Raw genomic sequence first — 21,214 nt, forward strand, 5'->3', positions numbered from 1 at the left:
GCTGACGAAAAGGCCCCTCAACTGCGAAAAGCGAAAGAACTACAAGTTTGACATCACTGCCGTTTCTTGCTCCGGCATCGAATCTCGCAAGTACGTTGACATTTCGTTTTTTTTTTCATCCATTTTTTCTTTTGTAATTTTTTTTTTTATTCTTACAAAAGCCAATAGTAATTATCGTTTGATCTTTAAAAAAGTGGTTAAGATTTCCCTTTCAAGATCTGATTTTTATTACTTTTCTAACCTCTGTATATAAGTTAATGTGTTTATGTGCATATTCTTATGTGTTAGGTGTATGTGGTTACATACACACACACACACACATATATATATATATATATATATATATATATATATAAATACATACTGTATATCAATTTTTATTACACTGATGTCCCCTGGCCAAGCCTTACTTGACCCTATTTTTAATACATTCCTTAATACTTCCGTGTTCCCCCTGCAGCGTCACAGTACACGTGAAAGTCAGTGATGTAAATGAGTACGCCCCAGTGTTCGTGGAGCCATCCTACGTCGTGGGTGTCGACGAGGGACGTCTTTACGAGGAGATCCTCACCCTGCAGGCTGACGACCAGGACTGCTCACCCAAGTACGGGGACATCTGCCGATATGAGCTCATCACAAGGGACCAGGTATGTGATAATAAGCGAGAGAGAGAGAGAGAGAGAGAGAGAGAGAGAGAGAGAGAGAGAGAGAGAGAGAGAGAGAGAGAGAGAGTCAAATATCTATTTAGTAAAACTAAGGGATACAAAACAAATGTGTTTAAAGAAATTTAATTGAGAGAGAGAGAGAGAGAGAGAGAGAGAGAGAGAGAGAGAGAGAGAGAGAGAGAGAGAGAGAGAGAGAGAGAGAATATCTGTGTGCAAAGTTTGACTGTTGACAATGAGATCTTGAGATCAGTAAGAACATTACTAAAAATGTCATATACAATCCATAAAGAGAGACTTATGTGAGCCTGTTCAGCTTAAAAACATTCGCTGCGAGTTTGAATTTCGGAAGCTAACCATTTTCTTTTTTATTACAGCCATTCAGCATCGACAGCGAAGGAGTTGTCCGCAACACCGAGCCTCTTGACTATGAGAAATCCCACAACCACATACTCTCCGTGGTCGCTTATGACTGCGGGATGAAACGATCTCAGCCAGTCATGGTCACCATAAAAGTCAATCGTGTTTGTCATCTTGGATGGAAAGGTTAGTCTTGTTGTTTTCTTTATTAATTAATGCTTTTATTTTGCTTCAATGTATTTCAATTTTGAAAATACAGACAGTTCTATGTTTGCTAGTTTGTAATCTGTCAAAATAAACCCCATTTTGTATTCTTTTATTGGATTATTAACGCAGTGAATGTATTCTCACTGCAGTACCATAGATAGATAAGTTTGCAACTTGAAGATTTTATTAGTATGGTACCTCTGCAGGTCATTTTAATTGTATATTCAGGAAAACACATCAATGCATAAGGAAATCCCAATCTTTTTTAACCTCCTCAAACTTATAAACAGGAATCAGCGAACAGATTGAATACTCTCCTGGCTCTGGTCGACAAGAACTGTTTCCCTCTGCCTCTTTGGAGCTATGCAACGTTCCCTGCCGTGTAGAACGCGTCCAGGCTCGCATTGGTCTGACCACAAACCATATTGGAAAGGGATGTGATCGCGACACGTACTCTGTTGCCGCTCAGAGAAAAATGTGCGGTAAGTAGTAGGAAAATTAAACCAATTTTTCAATTTAGCTTCTTTGAAAAATAATTTTCCATTTACCTCACTTGTAAGTCATTATTATTGTTAATATTAAGAGGAGGATATTAACCAGCCCAATGAGTGTACTTGGAATGCAGAGTTTAATTATTTATTTTGATAAAAAATAGTAATAATTTGTTTTGATAAAAAATAAGTGATCTTATTGTCTTTAAAAGTCATTTAGGTCCTTAATAGTATTATTATTATTGTTACTATTATCATTATTTAGTAGGTAACCTAAACCTCTAGTTGAAAAAGTAGGATGTTATAATACCAAGGGCTCCAACAGGGAAAAATAGCCCAGTGAGAAAATGAAATAAGGAAATAAATAGATAAACTACAAGAGAAAATGGTTATAAACGCTAAGTAATTCGCTTTATTGAAGATTTAAATATTCATATTTTCATCTTTTAGGAGCCAGTTCCTCCAGTATTGAACTGCTTCCTGCCCCTGGTGCTGGGAAGGACTGGACAGCAGGATTGCACTCTGACGAAGGCCACGAGGGGGACCTCATCTACGAATTTGAAGGAGATTCCTCTGGTGCTGTCATCCCAGAATCCATCCTAAGTCATAATCTCACCTCCATGTTCACCATCTCCACATGGATGAAACACAAGTCTCATCCTAATGCTGATAAGGTAATATTTCGGTGCCGTTTTGATATGCGATCTCATTTATGGCGTAATCTCAGAAATCCAATATATGTACTACTGTATATTAAAAATGCAGGGATTACTCAAAAGTGTCACTGTTTGTGAAATGTATAATTTATGGACACTTTTAAGCAATTACTCCATTTTTAATTTTGTACAGTATATATTTTGAACTTCTGAGATCACCAATATTTCGTCTCTTATGTGAAGTTTATTTCATTCTTCATACTCCTTATAGCTTGTAAATTGATATATAATTTTAATAGGTATGTTAACTCAAAGGAATCATATGGATAGTATGGTCTGTACCTAATGTAATTTAAAGAGAATCATATAAATCTTCTGACGTTTACTTTATATGGCTATTCTGTTAATTACCATATATTTTTAATTTTTAGAAAAGTATGAATTTATATACTACACGAAAGTTTATCCAGGTGATAAAGATTCCAGATTTCAATGTTGTTTACAACTGGTTTTGAATTATTAATGATTTAATCTTTCAATATTTTACTTAGAGTTCACCTTCATTGTATTTCAATGTTATTATTTTTTTAGAATTATTGATACCTTAGTGCCTGTTGTGTAAATCCATAAACTGTCTTCCCTAATTCTTTTTTCATTTGAAAAGGAATAAACGTTTCGATAATGAATAAACTTTTTGATAATGAATAAACGTTTTGATAATGAATAAACGTTTTGATAAGGATTAAACGTTTTAATAATGAATAAACCTTTTGATAAGGAATAAACATTTTTACTGGTGATTTATTGACTGAATTAACTGGCGTCAACATTGTGCTTATGATGTAAAGGCACTGCCTTATAGTTTAATGTTTGGCCTTGTTCTTCATCTATAATAGCGTATAGAATAAGGACCTCATGGGTTAATGCAGTACTGCATATGAAAATGGAAGTACTGTTTTAATAATGTATGTAATTTCTAATGTTTTTCCATTCTTTCAGCACACCAAGGAACACATTCTTTGCAATGCAGATGACCACAAGATGAACCGCCATCACATGGCTCTGTTTGTTCGCAACTGCCGCCTCATTCTCCTCCTGAGACGTGATTACACCGAAGCCAACCTGAACACCTTCCAGCCAGCGGAATGGAGATGGAAACTTCCCCAGGTAATGTACATACGCTGTTCGTTATGCCAGACTTTATCTTTACTGTGAATAACACAAAATGCTGTTCTGTACAACTTTACTAAACCTCTTCCTTCTTCTTAAGACAGCAAGTTATGTTTATTATTATTATTATAACTTGCTAAGCTACAACCCTAGTTGGAAAAGCAGGATGCCATAAGCCAAAGGGGTCCAATCAAGGAAAATAACCCAGTGAGGAAATGAAATAAGGAAACTAATATAATAGTGTGCCTGAATGTACCCTCAAGCAAAACATATTATATTCAACATTATATGAAAAGTCACATCTTTAAATTCCCATATCGCTTGCTTGAAAATTCAAGATTTGTTCTGCAATGAAAGATGAAAATAGATATGAGACTGAATAATAATAAATAGTAATTTGAATATTTGATCATTTTTTAATTTGATTTTTCTCTTGAAGGTTTGCGATAATGAATGGCACCACTATTCCGTTCATGTCAAAATGCCAGAGGTAACCCTATACGTCGACGGGCACATCTTCAGACCCGAGAATGGCGAATCTCCAGAGGTATGTTAATTTATGAATTTAATTTCGTGTGTTGAAATTACTCCTCTCAAAATATTTATGAATTTTCAATTTAAGATATATAACATTCATATTTGGTGAAAAGTTATGGTGATAAGGTACTGTATACTCTTCAGTCTCAAAATATTTTTTGAGTTTTCAGTTCAAGATACATTTATGCTTGGTGAAAATAAGTTATGTTGATAAGGTGTACTCTTCAATCTCACAATATTTTTCAGTTTTCAATTTAAGGTACATAACATTCATACTTGGTTAAAATATAAAAATATTAAATACCATTCAATACCTAATATTTTCTATAGATACTCAACAATGGGTTTTTTAATTTAAGTTGATCAGTTTCTTGAATCAATTTAGTTAGTATGATTACTGTTATTGTTAATATTAGTATTATCATCAATATTAGTATTATTATTATCATTGAAGATAATCGCTACCTCAGTGCCGTTAAATTTGTAGTTGTAGTTTTTCTCTTCCTCGTATTTTTCTTCTTTCGTCAGTCCTGTGTTCTGCCTGTAACTGTGCCATGTTAGTCATTGGTACGAGAGAGCAAAATGTATAGAGAAAATGTATAATTTAATAGATTTTTATCTATACATTTTTGCTATCCCCTACCGGTGACTAACACGGTTAGTAGTAAAACGCAGTATCGACGAAAGAAGAAAAGCACAAGCAATAGAAAAGCTAAACTGCAAAATTATTGCCACTGAGGCAGGGATTATCTTTAATGAAACTTGATTAAAGGTTACTTCCAAAATATTATTATTATTATTATTTCTACAACCTCAGGTCATTGATGACTGGCCTCTGCACCCAACCCGTGGAATCAACACTTCTATGACAGTTGGAGCATGTTGGCAAGGTAAAGAACATTTTTTTTATGTGAGCTTGGAATACCTTATACAGTACATCATAGATTGATGTACAGTATTGGTCTATATTTTTTAACAATATGACAGTAAAAGAAATTCCTCCTTTTTTACTGCATACATTATTTTTAATGATCTTTAATACAGTATTTTAGCTTGAAAATTCCTGCAGGACTGATTGTTGGCGTTGGAATTTTAATATCTAAATCATCTTATCATATGAAATACAGAGAAAAAACTCACTGATGCTGGGTGTTGGTATTTGAATTTTAATAACTAAACCATCATATACGAAATACAGAGAAAACTCATTGAAGCTGATTGTTGGCATTTAAATCTTAATAACTGAATCGTCTTTTGATACGAAATGTAGAAAAAAAAAAAGTTTTAAAGAATGGCAGCTTGATTTGACCATCGTTATTTTGACAGGCTCAGAAAGTGCTATGAAGCATGGCCTCACTGGATACCTGGCTGGCTTGTCCGTATTAGTTGGTGGTCTGGAGTCTCCCCGCGTCCTCTCTTGCCTTACTCGTTGCCAGGAGGCCCTGGATACTCCAGCCATGGAACTCTTGCAGCCTAGCATGGAGCTGCTTACAAACAATGGTGAGTTTAGAGCATTGTGGTGAAACATTGTTAAGGGAAATAAAATAACTTTGTAAAGTTAAGTGAAGTTAAACAAAACATTTAACTGTTTATTAATTATGGTAGTTTTCTGTTTTTTGATGTTGCCTGGGACATAATTCTTTCAATATTTCTAATGACAAAAGCTTTCCCCACTGCATTTTATAATGAAAGAGTGAATATTGAATGTATAAGGTTAAAAATGATACCCCACCAATTAAATATATATCATTTAAAGGTGGGCATTGTCAGGAAAATATGAATAATGAAATAAATTCCAAAAATAGTTCTACTTATCATAAATGCTTATTTAATGGGTTTTCATTGGTCATTACAGTACTTGCAGTTTCCTTAATGTCTGAAAATTACTCGTTTTCAAAAATTTTGTCATTTTTATGATTTTGGTAACATCTTTAAATCATATGTTTTGCCTTGCTGTTTCAGAGATGACTCAGATTACAATTGAAGGGAACAACGTCACAAATTTGGAAACTCTGATTCGTCGAGTTGCTTACGTGAATGGCCGAGACTTCCCAACCCCTGGACGCCGCCCAGTTTCTGTGATCACTAACATCTTGTAAGAACATCATAATTGTTCTTCAAAGAATTTCTGTATATTTTTGTATAAAAGTTTTATTTGGATTACAAGTAATGATAATACAGTATTTCACAGGGCTGTAACATTTATTTTAGAGACCAGTAAGATAACTATTGGCATATTGCAAGATAACTATTGACATTTAGTAAGATAACTATTGACATTATTATGAAGTTGTTGATAAATTTGATCAACACTGATAATTACCCTTTTTTGCCACAGGTGTGACTCTGGAAAGGCTCTAAAAGTTGCCACAGCTCAAAGTTTTGTTGTCGTGATGCAGCCACACCAGCCCAGCATCGAGCTAAACGGCACCACAAACTTCGCTGAAGAATACGAAAGCTTCAGACAGGGCCTTCGAGTATTCCCTGATATTGGAGTGTACCTTTCAGCAGCAGCAGAAGAAGCCACAGCACCCACTCCCGGTGGCCAGTTGGATGAATGTGTGGTATCAGTGTACCCACCTCTTAACCCTGATCACGAAACATTAGTCCTTCCTGACAATCTCATTGCTGAATTGGGCTTGGCAGCATCTGTCACCAGGCAAGGGGCTACCATCTCTGGAGCTCACACTACTCACCACTATCAGTCTATTCTTCGTCAGATTCACTATGCCAACCGAAAACCTGCATATTACTTGAACAGAGCATTCAAGCTGTCGTGCAGCGAACTTGGAGGAAGATTCACTAGCAATGAATATGTTCAGACTGTAAGTTGTTTCTTTGTTGTATGTCATCTTCACTATGTGGCACACGTTACTTTTTGAAGATACATACCTAAATTTATTAACTGTACACATCACACAATATTTCAGGCTACAGTAGTTTATAATTTAGTACTTTACTCAAATTCATATAAAAGTAAAACGAAAGGAAATACTAGGTTGCAACTTTGGCATAACATTTCAGTCTACAGTAATTTCTAATTTAGTATTTTACTCAAATTACTATCAAAGTAAAACGAAAAGAAAAACTGTTGTAACTTCAAATTTACGTGTACAAACAATCAAACACTAAAAAGAATGAATTCCGTTTTTTTTTCCCAAGTATTTTATGAAATTATAAACCGTCTTTACAGGTGACGGTTATCCATCCCCAGCTCAGTGTTGATAAGGGAATTGGTGTTATTGGTGGCCCACTTGGCGCAGCTGCTGTGCACAGCGACGAACATCAGCATCAGTCTACATTGAATGAGCCCGCAGAAGCACAAGTTTCCCATCACAATCCCCCTCCAATTCCAGCCCATGCTAAACTTTCTGGCCACCACGTAGAGCTCAAACCTGCCCACACAGTTAATGATGTTTATTTCACCTCTAATGTGATGGAAGGAGTGGCAGTCAACAGTGCAGGTAATGGATCAGTATGTCTTGATTTTACATGACTTGTGCTCTTGCCCTAAGCTGCAGCGTTTAGTGGAACAATAGTAGTAGTATTAGTTACAGCAAAGTTTATATTCTGTAGATATTTGTTAGAGAACATGGTAAAGATTTTCTGTAGAAGACTGATTATTTTTTATGTACGGTAGTCACATCATTTTGCCCCTTTTTATCAAGCTGAATATAGTACAACCATAAGAGTAGTAATTGGAAATTGCAAAACACTTCTGTTATGAGGCAGAAGTATAATGGTCTGAATTATATTTTTTAATATAAACCCATGAGATTACATTTACTATTTCTGTTATCAGCAGCTCCTGCTGACACACTACAAGATGAAAATCCTCATAGAGAGTAGGTAGAACAATGCCTCATTGGTGGTTATGTCACTATCTGTGTCATCAGGAGTGGTGTTGTTTGACCGACATGGACCGTCGAAAAGGGTGGCCATACTGGGGAGTTATCAAGTCCATGAAATTTGAGGATTGCTATAGTTTTCTTAAGACGCATCTTAGCAGAGTTAATGATTAGCCAATTGACCACATGGTATATAAAACATGAATTCAAATAATGTATACATAATGTCTAATTTTTCTCCTATCAAAAATAAGGGTCTCACATTTGAGTCAATTGAAGGTAACTACCTTACCAGGTGCCTCTCTAAAATGGATAATGTGTGTGTGACCAGAGGAAGCACATTAGATTGTTGGCCACATGTGTAGAAAGCTTGTATTTGACTGAAAGAAGACTTGCTGCACTTTAAAAGTGTATGTGGATTGACAAGAGGCCAAAGTTATGTAGCATACACACGGATCTAGATGCGAAATGAAGTGTGTGTGGAACTTCCCCACTGGTTTAGATGAAACACTCGTAGTGTAGCATACCCACAGCTTTAAGGCAAGTGTATTTACCATATTAGAGACAATCTGCAAGGCCAGACGTATTGCCAATCCTACTGAAATACAACAGATAGGCAGTATTTTGCTATTCATATTTCCAAAAAGAGTGGCCGTCAGTCGTGAAAAGAGAGTAACACACCACATTCACCTCAAGATCCTGATTTTTACAACTGTAATAAGAGAAAGTCATTTGAATTACCATATCATGACAGTCCTTTAGGTGTACATGCTCAGTGCAAACTGCGAGAAGAGGAACATTAATTGATGCAGATGAAGCTAATGTTATACAAGTCAGGCTGTAAAAACAATTTGAAAAAACATTGAATCTAGATAGTATGCATAATTATTAGAAAAAGGAGTTTCCTGTATGAGTGCAGATATTCCACGAATAGAAAGCATAACTAGCACGCTCAAAGAAAGTCAAAGGTACCTCTAAAAAGATGGCTTATCTCAAGAACTCTCGTCCATTAGGCATTAGGTAAGTGAATACTGTGACACCTGTAGCCTCCAGCAACACAAGACAGGAGTTTGAACATATTTTGAAGCCCCTGTGATTAATAGTGTCACCTAGTTATAATATCTAGCATCATCTGTACACGAGTAGGGTTGTGTAGGCGACCAGGAAGGATAATTACCCCACTAATATGTTCTTGCATGATCTCATGGGTACTATACAATCGATTTGTATGGAATATTCTACAGCTCATGTTAGTACTCCCATTAAAATCTTTGCTTTATTTGTGGTGGTAAATGTTTAGGAATAAATCCTCCTATCTCACAACCAATTGATTCTGCTTTTGTAATCAGAGGCAAGGTCACCAGAAATTGGTGCTTTAATAAGTCCAAAATAAAGAGGTTCTGAAAAATAGAGTTTAATTACAAATTATGACTACAATGCCGACGTTTGAACAAAATATCGAGGGTGAATCCAGTTCTCATCAATATAATATGAAGCTCGAAGTATAGTATAGGAAGAGACTGGCAAGCATAACACAGAATGTAGGACGTATGATTATAGAATATACCAAAGTACAACGCTGTACCACACCTCACTGAGTAGAGCAACTTGCAAAAGGAAACAATTAAAACCATGAAGTAAAGGTTATCAACAATTCTTGAAAGATTGAAAATGTGTTTTAAGAAGGCACCTATAGTACTTCAAGCTGGAGAGAAACATTCATCAAAGAGTATATATGGAGCAAATAAAGCTGTAGAGAAAATATTGAAAAACTAAAGGTTCTTAACAGCGAGATTAAGTGAAATACTGTACAGTTGAAATATGTGAAAATATAATTGAATAGAAACTCATGATAAACAAGCAAAATACAGAAGCAAGGATTACAAGATGATTATACTATGTGGGACATATAGAGAGTAAAGCCATCATCAATAGGGTTACTTTTCTACTTATTTTGATAATAGACTAGGTGTGGGCCCTCTTCTTGTTTTGGAGTGTGTCTGAAGGAGCTACTGACTGAAAGAAAGACAAAGAGAAACTGATGGACTGTGATAAAAGAGTTTAGTCACATATTACACTAATAATTGATCAGAAAGTTCTTTGTACAGAATATTTAGTTTGAATATATTTTGTACAATTACTATCCTTTTAAAATACCCCCTTCATTACTCAGGTAAGTTATGCCTTCTGTAGGTTCCATAGTATTAAGCCAGAATCTTTATATTTGAGCTTATTCCAGTAAAGAGAGCAATGTTTAAAGAAGGCATTGCATTTGACGTTTCTATATTGGTTGTAGTTGCTTAACTGACGTGAAGCTTTAGAATTCAAGCCATTCATTTTGGAAATCAAGAATTAGTCATTTAATAATGCACGTCTTCAGTTTATTTAGGGACATTGAATAATTTTAATTAAACTTTCTCTCTATTTAAATCAGTATCAAACTTTTTGAAGCCAGAAGAAAGTAACTTTAAAGGTCTCTGTAGAAGAGGAGTATGGTGAAGTTAAAAAGGCAAAGTTGACATGTTAGACTTCTTTCTACATACGGAAGGTCCCCGACTTACAAGTTTATTGATTCTCAGAAGCTGTTTGTAAGTCGATTATTGTTAAACTGTGTCCTAGGGCAGTCCTAACCTGAATCTCATGCCTATGACCACCAGCTACAAAAGTCAGCAAATAGTTTGGTTTCATATGAAATAGATATCCGGTTATTACAAACGTCGTTTTGCTTACTGTATTAAATGATAAAGCATTGTTTGATTACTGTATTTCTTTATCTTATCTATGTGATTTTCAGTTGGATTTGTGTTTGTAAGTGCGGATGTTTGTAAGTTTGGGACCTTCTGTACTGTATTGGGAATTGCAGCTTCCGACTACTGTATCCCTTGTTAGGAAGCTTTTAAAAGTGCAGTCGAACCAAGACAGTTTTTGAGGTGCTGGTGTGACAAGAGTATTATTTAAGGAACATTTTTAGAATGGAAATGTATTTGTGTCTGTTTTTCTGTGCATTAGGAGTTTCATTATTGGTTTATGTCAGTAAAATTTTGCGTAATAGGTAACTCTTAACTAATGTACTGCCTGTTGTTCTGCAGCCCTCATTATTTTTCTTTTGCCAAAACTCACTCTCCTTAACGTTTTAGTGCACCATTTTTTTTTATAGATATAATAGATATGGAATTAAACTTTGAATGATTTCAGGTTGAATCCAAACTTGAGATTATTTTCAGCATATGATATTGTGATTTTGTTTCTATCATAAGAGACCGTAATTTTAATAGTTGTATGGTATAGACAATATTAATAGGCACTGATAAACTGCCTCAATTATGGCCAACAGACATGTATGGGGGCAGTAGGACACAGGCTGCTGTTCTTGCCGCGGGTGAGATTTTGCTCGGAATCGAACACCACAAGCATCTCTTTAGGAGTCTCACTGTATAGATAAGGATTGAATCCAAGAGTAATTTGAAGTACCATGAAATATAAATGTCTAATATCTTGGTGATTATGAATTCAACGAGAATGCAAAAATTATAACAAATAAATAATATACTGTACAAGAATGGATTTTAATAAGTTTAGAGCCTTGGATTCTCCTTTATCGTTATTAATTTGCACAAGAATCTCAGCTGATTCTTTACTCATGCACCAATAAACACAGTATACCATGCTCAGCTTCGGGTCAGCACTCTAAAATGCACATAGTCGTTATTAGAATGTACACTATAGAAGCATCAGAAAAAATTAGAATGCATTAGCACAGGTGCAAGATTTATAAGCGTACCAGTAGGACTCTTGTCTTCATGAAAAAGAAGTCGCCTAGCGGCTGCGTAGGAACTATTTTGCATTAAGAAAGCTAGTTCCTTCCACATTACCATATATATTACAATTTTGCAGTCCTCTTAGAGTCTAGTGGCCCAAAATACTCCACTATAGTTTGAAGGAAATATCCATTATGGTATAAAGATTTTTGCATTATTATATATTGTGTTCATGAGTTATTTACAATCATAGCTAAATACAGCTTCATTAGTATAGAGAAAAAAAATAGGAAATAATTTGCTTTACATTTGCTTTTACTTGATATACTTAGCAAGATTAAGGTAACTCATCAAAAAGTGAAACTAAAGTTTTCTATCTATTTTTAGGTTATAAAGAGATGTCTGGGGTCAGTATTACTTTAAATGTTAAATTTGGCCGAAAATTATAAGGGTTATTAAAGAAGATGATGAAAGCAAGAGTAGATGGGAGAAGTACAAGAGGAAGGCCAAGGTTTGGGTGGATGGATGGAGTGAAAGAAGCTCTGGGTGATAGGAGGATAGATGTGAGAGAAGCAAGAGAGCGTGCTAGAAATAGGAATGAATGGCGAGTGGTTGTGATGCAGTTCCGGTAGGCCCTGCTGCTTCCTCCGGTGCCTTGAATGACCACGGAGATAGCAGCAGTAGGGAATTCAGTATTATGAAGCTTCATCTGTGGTGGATAATGTGGGAGGGTGGGCTGTGCCACCCTAGCAGTATCAGCCAAACTCGGTTGAGTCCCTTGTCAGGCTGGGAGGAACGTAGAGAGATGTCCCCTTTTTTGTTTCATTTGTTTGATATCGGCTACCCCCCAAAATTGGGGGAAGTGCCTTGGTATATATATGTATGTATTAATTATATGATTAGTATTACTAGCCAAGCTACAACCCTAGTTGGAAAAGCAGGGTACTACAAGCCCCAGGGCTCCAATGGGGAAAATAGCATTGTATGGAAAAGAAATAGGGAGGAAGATGACTAGCCATTGTTTCTTGATATGAATTACACTATCAAAGAAAGAAAATACCTTTATTATCGGAATGTTTATTGTTGTATTTGGAGTGGAGAATGTTACAATTATAATGTTGTAGACATTTTGCGAGTGAATTACAAAGAAAAAGCGCATACAGATGGGAAAGAAGTTGAACGGAGCTTAGGAAATAATTTTGGCTGTGAAGGAGACCCAGTTAACCCTTTAACCCCCAGGCTATTTGGAAATTTCCAACCCTTAACCCCAAGGGGTTATTTTTTTCCCAGCACATTTTGCGGTATATTTTTTCTAAATTACTCTGACAGCCTTAATTTTTGTCATAGAGAGGTCAGGTTGGTCTTATTCTCTTGGAAAATGCCTGAATTTTTTCAAAAAATTATCAAATATATGAAAAAAATAAATTTTATAGTATTTTTTTGCAAGGACGCACCGGTACGTCCATGGGGGTAAAGGGATGGCTTTTGTGAAACGTACCAGTACGTCCTTTGGGGGTAAAAGGGATAAGATTAAGCTTGTTGTGAGATTTTTTATAAGGCTATACCATCTCTCAATATAGATATAAAAATAGTGAATTAATTGGGGTATTAGAAATTTTTTTCATATAAAACTTCATGCGAGAGTTTTTGTGTACAGTACATCAGTTTATGTACAAGTAAAAGTACAGTAACTTACATCAAACTAGATGGGTTTTCATTACAGGGATTCCTTCTGTTTTGATGTATCATACTATAAAAGTTTGCTCATATCAAGGCCATATCTTGTATATTTGTTCATTGCAGGAGCGTAAATGTGTGCGGTTTATGGAATTTATCGATTATTGAAAATCAATATAGTACAATAATATACTGTACTATGGATACATTTCATTTATTAAGTTCATCTTTTTCTCTTTATAGATATTTCTCACTCATATTGTCTAAGTGATAATTGTAATACATTTATTAACACATACATGTATATTGATTTTCTATCAATCTCTAGGTCATGCAGTCACAATCATCATTGTTGTATGCGTTGGCTTCCTCGTCTTCATGGTTGTCCTGGGAGTAATCCGTGTCCGTGCTGCTCACACTCGCCATACTCATGAAGATGTCGCTGATGCTGAAATGGCATGGGATGATTCATCCTTGAACATTACAGTCAACCCAATGGAGGTGAGGCAATTCAGTTACTTTGCTTTTGATGACGTATAAACTTTAAATTGTTTATCACAATATTTCTACAATTGAAATAGATAGAAACTGGTAGTGTTATCACTCATGGTCTCTGATGATTGATCTTATTGGATAAAACCATTATTCCAATGATTAAATTTGGGCTGTTGGGCCCTCACAGAAGTTGTATTGTTTCTAGCTATTTTGGTGGTTCTTATAATAATACTATGTTAGGCACACACTCTGAAAACAACTGCACAGCAATGACAATGCATTAGTCATTTTGTCTTTTCTCTGGCACCGTGATATTCGAGCACTTGGATATTCGAGCACTTGTAACATAACTAAATCAGTAATAAGCATCTTTGGATAAGATACTATTGGATTCCTTTTGATTTGTTTTAGAAATGCTCTTCTCTTTCATCAAGAAACATCACACCGTACTCATAACTGCTGCCACTGCTGATGCAGTAAGAGTGAATATGATTCGCAGGATCTTATCTTTAAAAATTTGTTCAACAGCAACAACTCGAACTTGCCGAGACTCAACGTCTCAGGGAAGATGATGACGACGACGACGACTCCTCTGATGATGGGAATAATTACAGCGATGATCTGGACTCTTCGGATGAAGAGGAAGGAAAACCAAAAGAGTTGGAGTGGGATGATTCAAATCTCAAAATTTAAGTTTATTACATTACCTTATAAGTTAAGAAGATCCTCCTCCGGGACACAGTGGACTGTTTCTTATAGGGATTAAATGACTAGACTCTCCATGTTTACACAAATTAGGTTTAATAACAACTGTACTTTTCTATAGACTCACAAGATGTAATAATAGCTTAGCAAACTGATGATCACTCCTAACAAGTTGGTTTCTTCTCAACTAACCTAAACTTTCTTGGGGGAGAGTCTAAACATTTTGCTTTTTATGAAACCAGTCTTCATCCTGAAGCAGCAGCAGCATCACAGACAGACGGTAAATTCTTTCGAGATGTTCGCCGTTTAGTCGCCAGTTTTGTACAGGGTCCATCTTAGTGTCTCAGAGAATGTGGAGTTAATATATCACTAAGGTACTATATTATCCCCAGTTCTGTAAAAATAATAAAAAAAAAAATATTTGATTACATGTCATATCATACAAGTGGCACAGTCACTCAGATGTCTACCTTCTGTCATTGGAGTTGGATTATTCAAACACCTTTTTGAACTGTTTTATGAGATAAAAAATGCCATTGCTTGAATTTGAAAAGTCATATACATATACAATATAAATATAAATAGATATATACTGTACTCTGTATTACTATTAGGGCAAAAGTGATAATTCAGGTAAATTGTTTCACACTAAAAACCAAGGTTTTATATTTAGGTGTTTCTGACTGATTCCTAAAATGGTACTCTGGAGACTGATGTACTAATAAGTACTGTAAATGAGACTTAGTCTCGTTTCATTGTTTGGACGAATAGAATTTCCTCAAGTTGGATAATAAAGAAGGGATATTAGAAGAGAGGCAATAGAGAATTGTTATCCACATTAGTCCAATGTTTGAAGGGTTTGGAGGTAGCTTCAGGCTGCTTTTTCTAAACGCCAGGTAGCACTGCACGGAATGTTTAGACACGTTTTAACATATCTTGACCTGCCTGTTATTTGGTATCATTACTTTGTAGAACTATGAATATAGAAAATATAATGTATGTATTTAGTAGTCCACTGTAGTCCAGAATAAAATGTTTAGTCACAAGCTATGTGAAAATTACAATAATTTTGCTAAGAAAAACAGATTAATCTAAGGTGCCGGAATGTGGGTGACAGGTAAATGAACAAAGTGTTGTAAGTGTGATATATTGACTGTCAAGCCACAAAAACCTCAACTGGCATCCGACACAGGGATAGTTCTCCTATATTGTTCTGTAAGAGGAAATGAAGGGAAGAGAGCCTTCAGAATTTGTCCATAGAGAGCCTGTAGTTACATATTGTCACAAAATATGACAGTCTAGGATCCCAAGATGTACGGTATTATTATTATTATAATTGACTGTAGTAATATTTTGTCTAATACTGTATGTATATTTTTGTGTGAAAGATCCTATTTATTCTGTGAAGGCCTTAGTACTTATGAAAGGAAGAGCTAGTGATTTTATTGCTACTGCGGCATTGATGGTACACGTGTCTGTAGACCTCAGGGTACCTCGGCCAATCTGGGAGACCTGTCGCTGTGTTAAACACACAAGCACAGACTCTCTTCTCTGATTGACATTTTAGCTTCCTGCACATCTCACCACTTAGGATTGTTCTGCTGAATCTTTCCACTCAGAGCTATCACAGTAACTTCAACATATCAGAAGTCATAACTCTTAGGTTTTTTTTGATAGTCTTTCATTTTTAAGGAGACTCAGGTATGTAATGTTGTACTGCAATTTTCTGGTCTCCAATTTTGCATTTAGGTCAATATGAGAGGACAGTCTGTGTTAGATCTTTTATAAATCATTTAGGAAAAGGAATCCTTTCCAATTTAACTTCAGTTGATTTGACTTCTAACATTGGCTCGTTCTCACAGTGGAAGACAAGTTTTCCTGATTCATATTTTGATTATATGATTGTATAAATCAGTGTTTTAGCTGTAAATTTTAAAATAGCTTCTTGTCTGACAGTGTGAGGGGAGCAATAATTAGGTTCTTTTGTGGTTGGTATATATATACATATACATATATATATATCGGAAGAATGAAATAGTTGGCCTACTCTTAGGAAAGGTAGAATATACCTTCACACTTATCGCATCATTTTTTGTCAAAACACGTAATGGCTAGAATATTTGACGTCAGTTGTTCGATCATTCAGATTAATTTGAGAAACCATTGTAAAGGTATGTTAGCTGAAGCACTTTGGGAAGGCCTTCTATATTTTGTAAATTCACTTATGTACAATGATACCCATCGTATACCTTTCCTACGTCGCTTCTCAATTGTACTGTAATCCTGACGTTCATATGGCAGCATATATTTGCCAGGATATCTCCAAGCTGTTAGGTAATAACAATCAAAAGATTATCCTACATGTAAATGTGGAGAAACAACAGGTGACTGACGGAGTATCCCCTTAGGTTCTGCGTGCAGGATTTCCTACTTAGAACCTAGAAATGCTTCTTGCAGAAAGGCTAGGAGTCTCTTGTCATTCATCGCCCATAACAGTTTGAAACATCCAGTACAGCATGTGTTATTTTGCAGTTTACAAATTTTTTTATAAAAAACACAAAAGTTTAAATATCTTCATCACTTCAGAATTATTATTTTTTCTTTTTTTAACATTTTTAATTTCATTTGCACATGTTGCATTGGCTGTTCAACTTGTTATTTCCTTTATGAAATTAGTGTTCAGAGTGTTGATGTAAAAAAAAAGATGTAAGTATGGATAATCTGAAAGAAGTCAGTAATTGACCTGTAACATTCCGTTGTAGATGATGACAGCTTTTTTGTTGTTCTCAGCCATAGATTTAAAGGACCAGGTTTTTGTTTTAAAAAGCGGCACGCATCCCTCCCTCTGAAAACCAAAATTCTTACTAATTGCTTCAGGTAGAATTCTAGAGCAGCATGCAGCCATTGCCTGACAAGAAAAAAAAAATCACAATTTTATTAACAGCTCTCTGTGCTTTATTGCCTTGTTGCTTTTATTAATTTTAAAATGTCCAGTGATGCTTTTTTTTTTCAGCATAAAAAGTTTTGTTAGAACCTCGTAAATATAAATCATGATAGTTTTATTTTGATACCTTTTTGCTGGGAATTTTGTAATGCAGTCATTTGTAAAAGGAAAGCTCAGCACCAGTGACACTAATCTACCATACAGGATTTGCACTTTGTCCAAAAGAAATTGCGGTTGGTTTCAGTTAATAAGTGCAAATAAAAGAGTAAAAGAACCAGTTCCCTTTTCTCTCTTAACATATCGTCCCATAAAGTGAGCCTTGTCATTTTTATTTTAGTTTACTCAAAACCTTTTCTGGAAAAACTGTTGTCAGTTCATTTTTCTTCAAGTACAGTACAGGGTACCTTTTCATTGGTGCTGTACTTTTGAAAATTTATAGATTCAGTTTGATAAAGCAATATGGAAGATTATCAATTTAGACATTATGATTTTCATTCAAGATGATTATTGATAGGTTTAGGTGCCGCTGGTGGTCAACATTATGTACACAGGGTTGGGATGGCGCTGGCCGCTGGGTGTAGGCAGTCTGCACAAAACCCCTGGCTTCTGTAATCCGTCATCAATAAACACCTACACCCACTGTATGTTGTTTTATTTTACCTTATATATTCAGGTTAAATATGTGTAATTCAGTGTTTTGATTTTTTTTATATTCCGTTATACAGTATTGAACTTTGATATTGTGGTGAATTCGTTACTTATCCAGTAGTCAATTTAATAGCAAGGTCAGTTACATTGTACTTGAACACAGGAATATTCTGTTTGAAAAATTTCCGTGATATGGGACATGCCACATTAGATGTAGCAGTCTACAGTAAAGGTTAAAGGTGTCTGGTTTCAGTTCCAGTTCCATCAGAATAGATGCTCACCAGAACGTCAGCCGGGCAAGCCCAACCCCCCACTGTGGTGCCCTACCACAGCAGTAGCCTCCCCAGCAAACAGCTTAAACTCACGGCCCTGGGCGGGGATCGATCTCTTGCCACGCGAATGCGAGGCAAACACGTTACCACTGTACTAGCCAGGAGGCTTCTAAAAATCTAAAAAAAAATTCAAAAAATCTGATTGGCCCTTCAGATCACTAAAGAGTCATAATTTTGCTCATTATACTAATCCTGAAGTATGAAAAGTAATGTATCCTATTAAACATGTACACGTTATTTAATGAATGTCTTTATTTCTGTAATGTTGTGGAAAGGGAAATCCAGTGTCTTTCATTCACTCTCATATCATGAAAACTGTGTCAAAAGTTGTGTTATTTGCCTCTTCCTGGGTTGGTCTAGTTCTTGCAGTTTTATGGATAGAACAGACTCTCCCTTAATCCCTGCTCTATTTCTTAAAACTATATTTCTGTATTTTTTTTTATTTATTTCCTGACAGAGATCCTCTTGACTGATGAAAATGAGTACAGTAGAAGGATCAGTGTACAGTACATTTAAAATAGTTTGGCATTCTTAATCTTTTCCATTGGAGTCGTGATATATATTACTGTATGGATCTGTTTTTTCTTTTTTTCCATTTACCAGGACAGTGATTTATGGCTCAAATAGTTGAAGAACAGTTTTGGTAACAGTTTAATCAGTGTGAAGATGCAAGACTTTTTTTAAATCCCTACCAAGAATCTATAGGACTACTAATTAACCAGAGATAAATTTTTTCCGAATTATCATGATCCTCCTTATCGTAATAGTGGTTGACGTTGGCTGAGTGACATCTCTGCATGAAATTGGCATGCTTTCAGGTTTGAAATATATTTCTGTAATTTTACAATAATTAGTGAAAACTATTAGGATTTTTTTCATGATACTAGGACTTTGTTTTTTAAGTGAATCTTAGGTTATTTTGTGATTTTTTATATTGACACAAACTTTAATGCATAATTGTTCAGCAAACTAACAAACCTGGAGTTATTTATCAATGGATATTCTTTTGGCAAAGCTGGAAGGTAGCCAATTAGACTTTTGGTACGAGGTGACAACCCTACCCAGAGACTGGAGAAATATAAATTATCTACGAATTTGTCATTTTCAGGTATTGCTATACTATTTCCATTACTCCATTACCGTATACTGCAAAGTGCGACTGTTGGGTTTACCCTCGGTTGTATTTCGGCACTGAATGGACTCCTGGCTCCAGCGTTGAATCAGATACATCAATTCAATTCAATCGTTGGGCTTGCAAATTTCTTTTCTTTTCCAGCAAGGGTCAGATATTACTCAAACTTGTGTGGCAGATACTGTCAAGATGCTTGATTTGCAGTTACAGTAATTGATAAAGAAATCTGGCTCTTGGTGGCAAAAGAGTGAGGTTATTTGTATAAAAAAATCAAAGCTTTGTGGTAGAAATTTATATAGTTTATATTAGTATTATTATTATTACTAGTTGAATAAGTAGCATGCTATAAGCCCAAAGGCTCCAATAGGGAAAATATCCCAGTGAGGAAAGGAAATAAGAAAACACATAAGTGTGCCTAAGTGTACCCTCAAACAAGAGAACCAATCCAAGAGACAGAAAGACCAAGACACAGAGGTATTGGTAAAACAACTCTGCTTTATAAAAGTATATAAAAGAGGTAAGGTTATAACCTATGAGTCATTTATGTAGTATATATTGCAAATAAAAAGATTAATAGGATCAGAAAAGCAAAGGTACTCTGGAGAAGCAGTGAAAGGATGGATCGCACTATTATAAGGAGGTTTGGTAAAGAGAGAAATTGTACAACAAGGTAAGTTAAAAGAGTTTCAATCAGATACGGTAACGTCCCTGACTGGTGAATGCCAGACGGGTTCGAGTCACGCTCAAACTCATTAGTTCCTTTGATCGCTGCAACCTCACCATCCTTATGAGATAAGGATGGGGGCCATTTGGGGGGAGCCCATAGGTCTATCTGTTGAGTTATCAGCAGCCATTGCCTGGCCCTCCTTGGTCCTAACTTGGGTGCTCATCATTTGTATACATAGTCAGTCTCTAGGGCATTGTTCTGCTTAATACGGCAATGTCACTGCCCCTTGCCTCTGCCATTCATGAGTAGCCTTTAAACCTTTAAATTGAAGGATGTATTATAGCATGAGAGCTTCAGTATTCCGGGAAAATTTCACTTGTGCCTGATGAGCCCTCTTAGTAAGTGTATGAAACAACTTTGCTGCACAAGGGTTTCATCCACTACTTAGCTATTAAAGGATAAATGTGGCATTGTCAATAGTGGTAATTTTATTTCTGGAGCCACTCCCTGTTATGAGAAATAGCTAATGTTGATGTTCCTTTATAAATTATACAGTATATATGTATATATATTGTCCCAACTCTTGTGAACATTTTCAAGTAACCCATCAAACTGTTAAGGTACAATAAGAAGAAATGCATAAATACATAAATACATTCTCTCTCTCTCTCTCTCTCTCTCTCTCTCTCTCTCTCTCTCTCTCTCTCTCTCTCTCTCTCTCTCTCTCTCTCTCTTTCTCTCTCCCTCTCTCTTTCTATATATATATATATATATATATATATATATATATATATATATATATATATATATATATATATATATATATATATATTTATTTATTAACTATGGTTCCTGATTCCGAGTACTCAATCCGCAAAAGACGTTTGCGGCCACTTTATCAAATAATGGACAATTGCAAAGCTTC

At 35.5% G+C, this 21,214-nt stretch overlaps 1 protein-coding gene across 1 annotated transcript; it reads left to right on the top strand.

The window, feature by feature from the left end:
- Window positions 1–514: 514 nt before the first annotated feature.
- On the top strand, window positions 515–18,152 carry LOC137624885 (calsyntenin-1-like). Its single transcript, XM_068355829.1, has 13 exons — window positions 515–647; window positions 1,040–1,208; window positions 1,520–1,711; window positions 2,171–2,394; window positions 3,376–3,543; window positions 3,986–4,093; window positions 4,901–4,973; window positions 5,410–5,583; window positions 6,046–6,178; window positions 6,422–6,908; window positions 7,277–7,547; window positions 13,695–13,867; window positions 14,390–18,152. Exons 2-13 carry the CDS (start codon window positions 1,142–1,144, stop codon window positions 14,552–14,554), a joined length of 2,235 nt encoding a protein of 744 aa, XP_068211930.1. The 5' UTR covers window positions 515–647; window positions 1,040–1,141; the 3' UTR covers window positions 14,555–18,152.
- The last annotated feature ends 3,062 nt before the right edge of the window (window positions 18,153–21,214 follow it).

This window comes from Palaemon carinicauda, chromosome 2, assembly GCF_036898095.1.
Source record: "Palaemon carinicauda isolate YSFRI2023 chromosome 2, ASM3689809v2, whole genome shotgun sequence".
In the NCBI taxonomy this organism is placed as follows: Eukaryota; Metazoa; Arthropoda; class Malacostraca; order Decapoda; family Palaemonidae; genus Palaemon; species Palaemon carinicauda.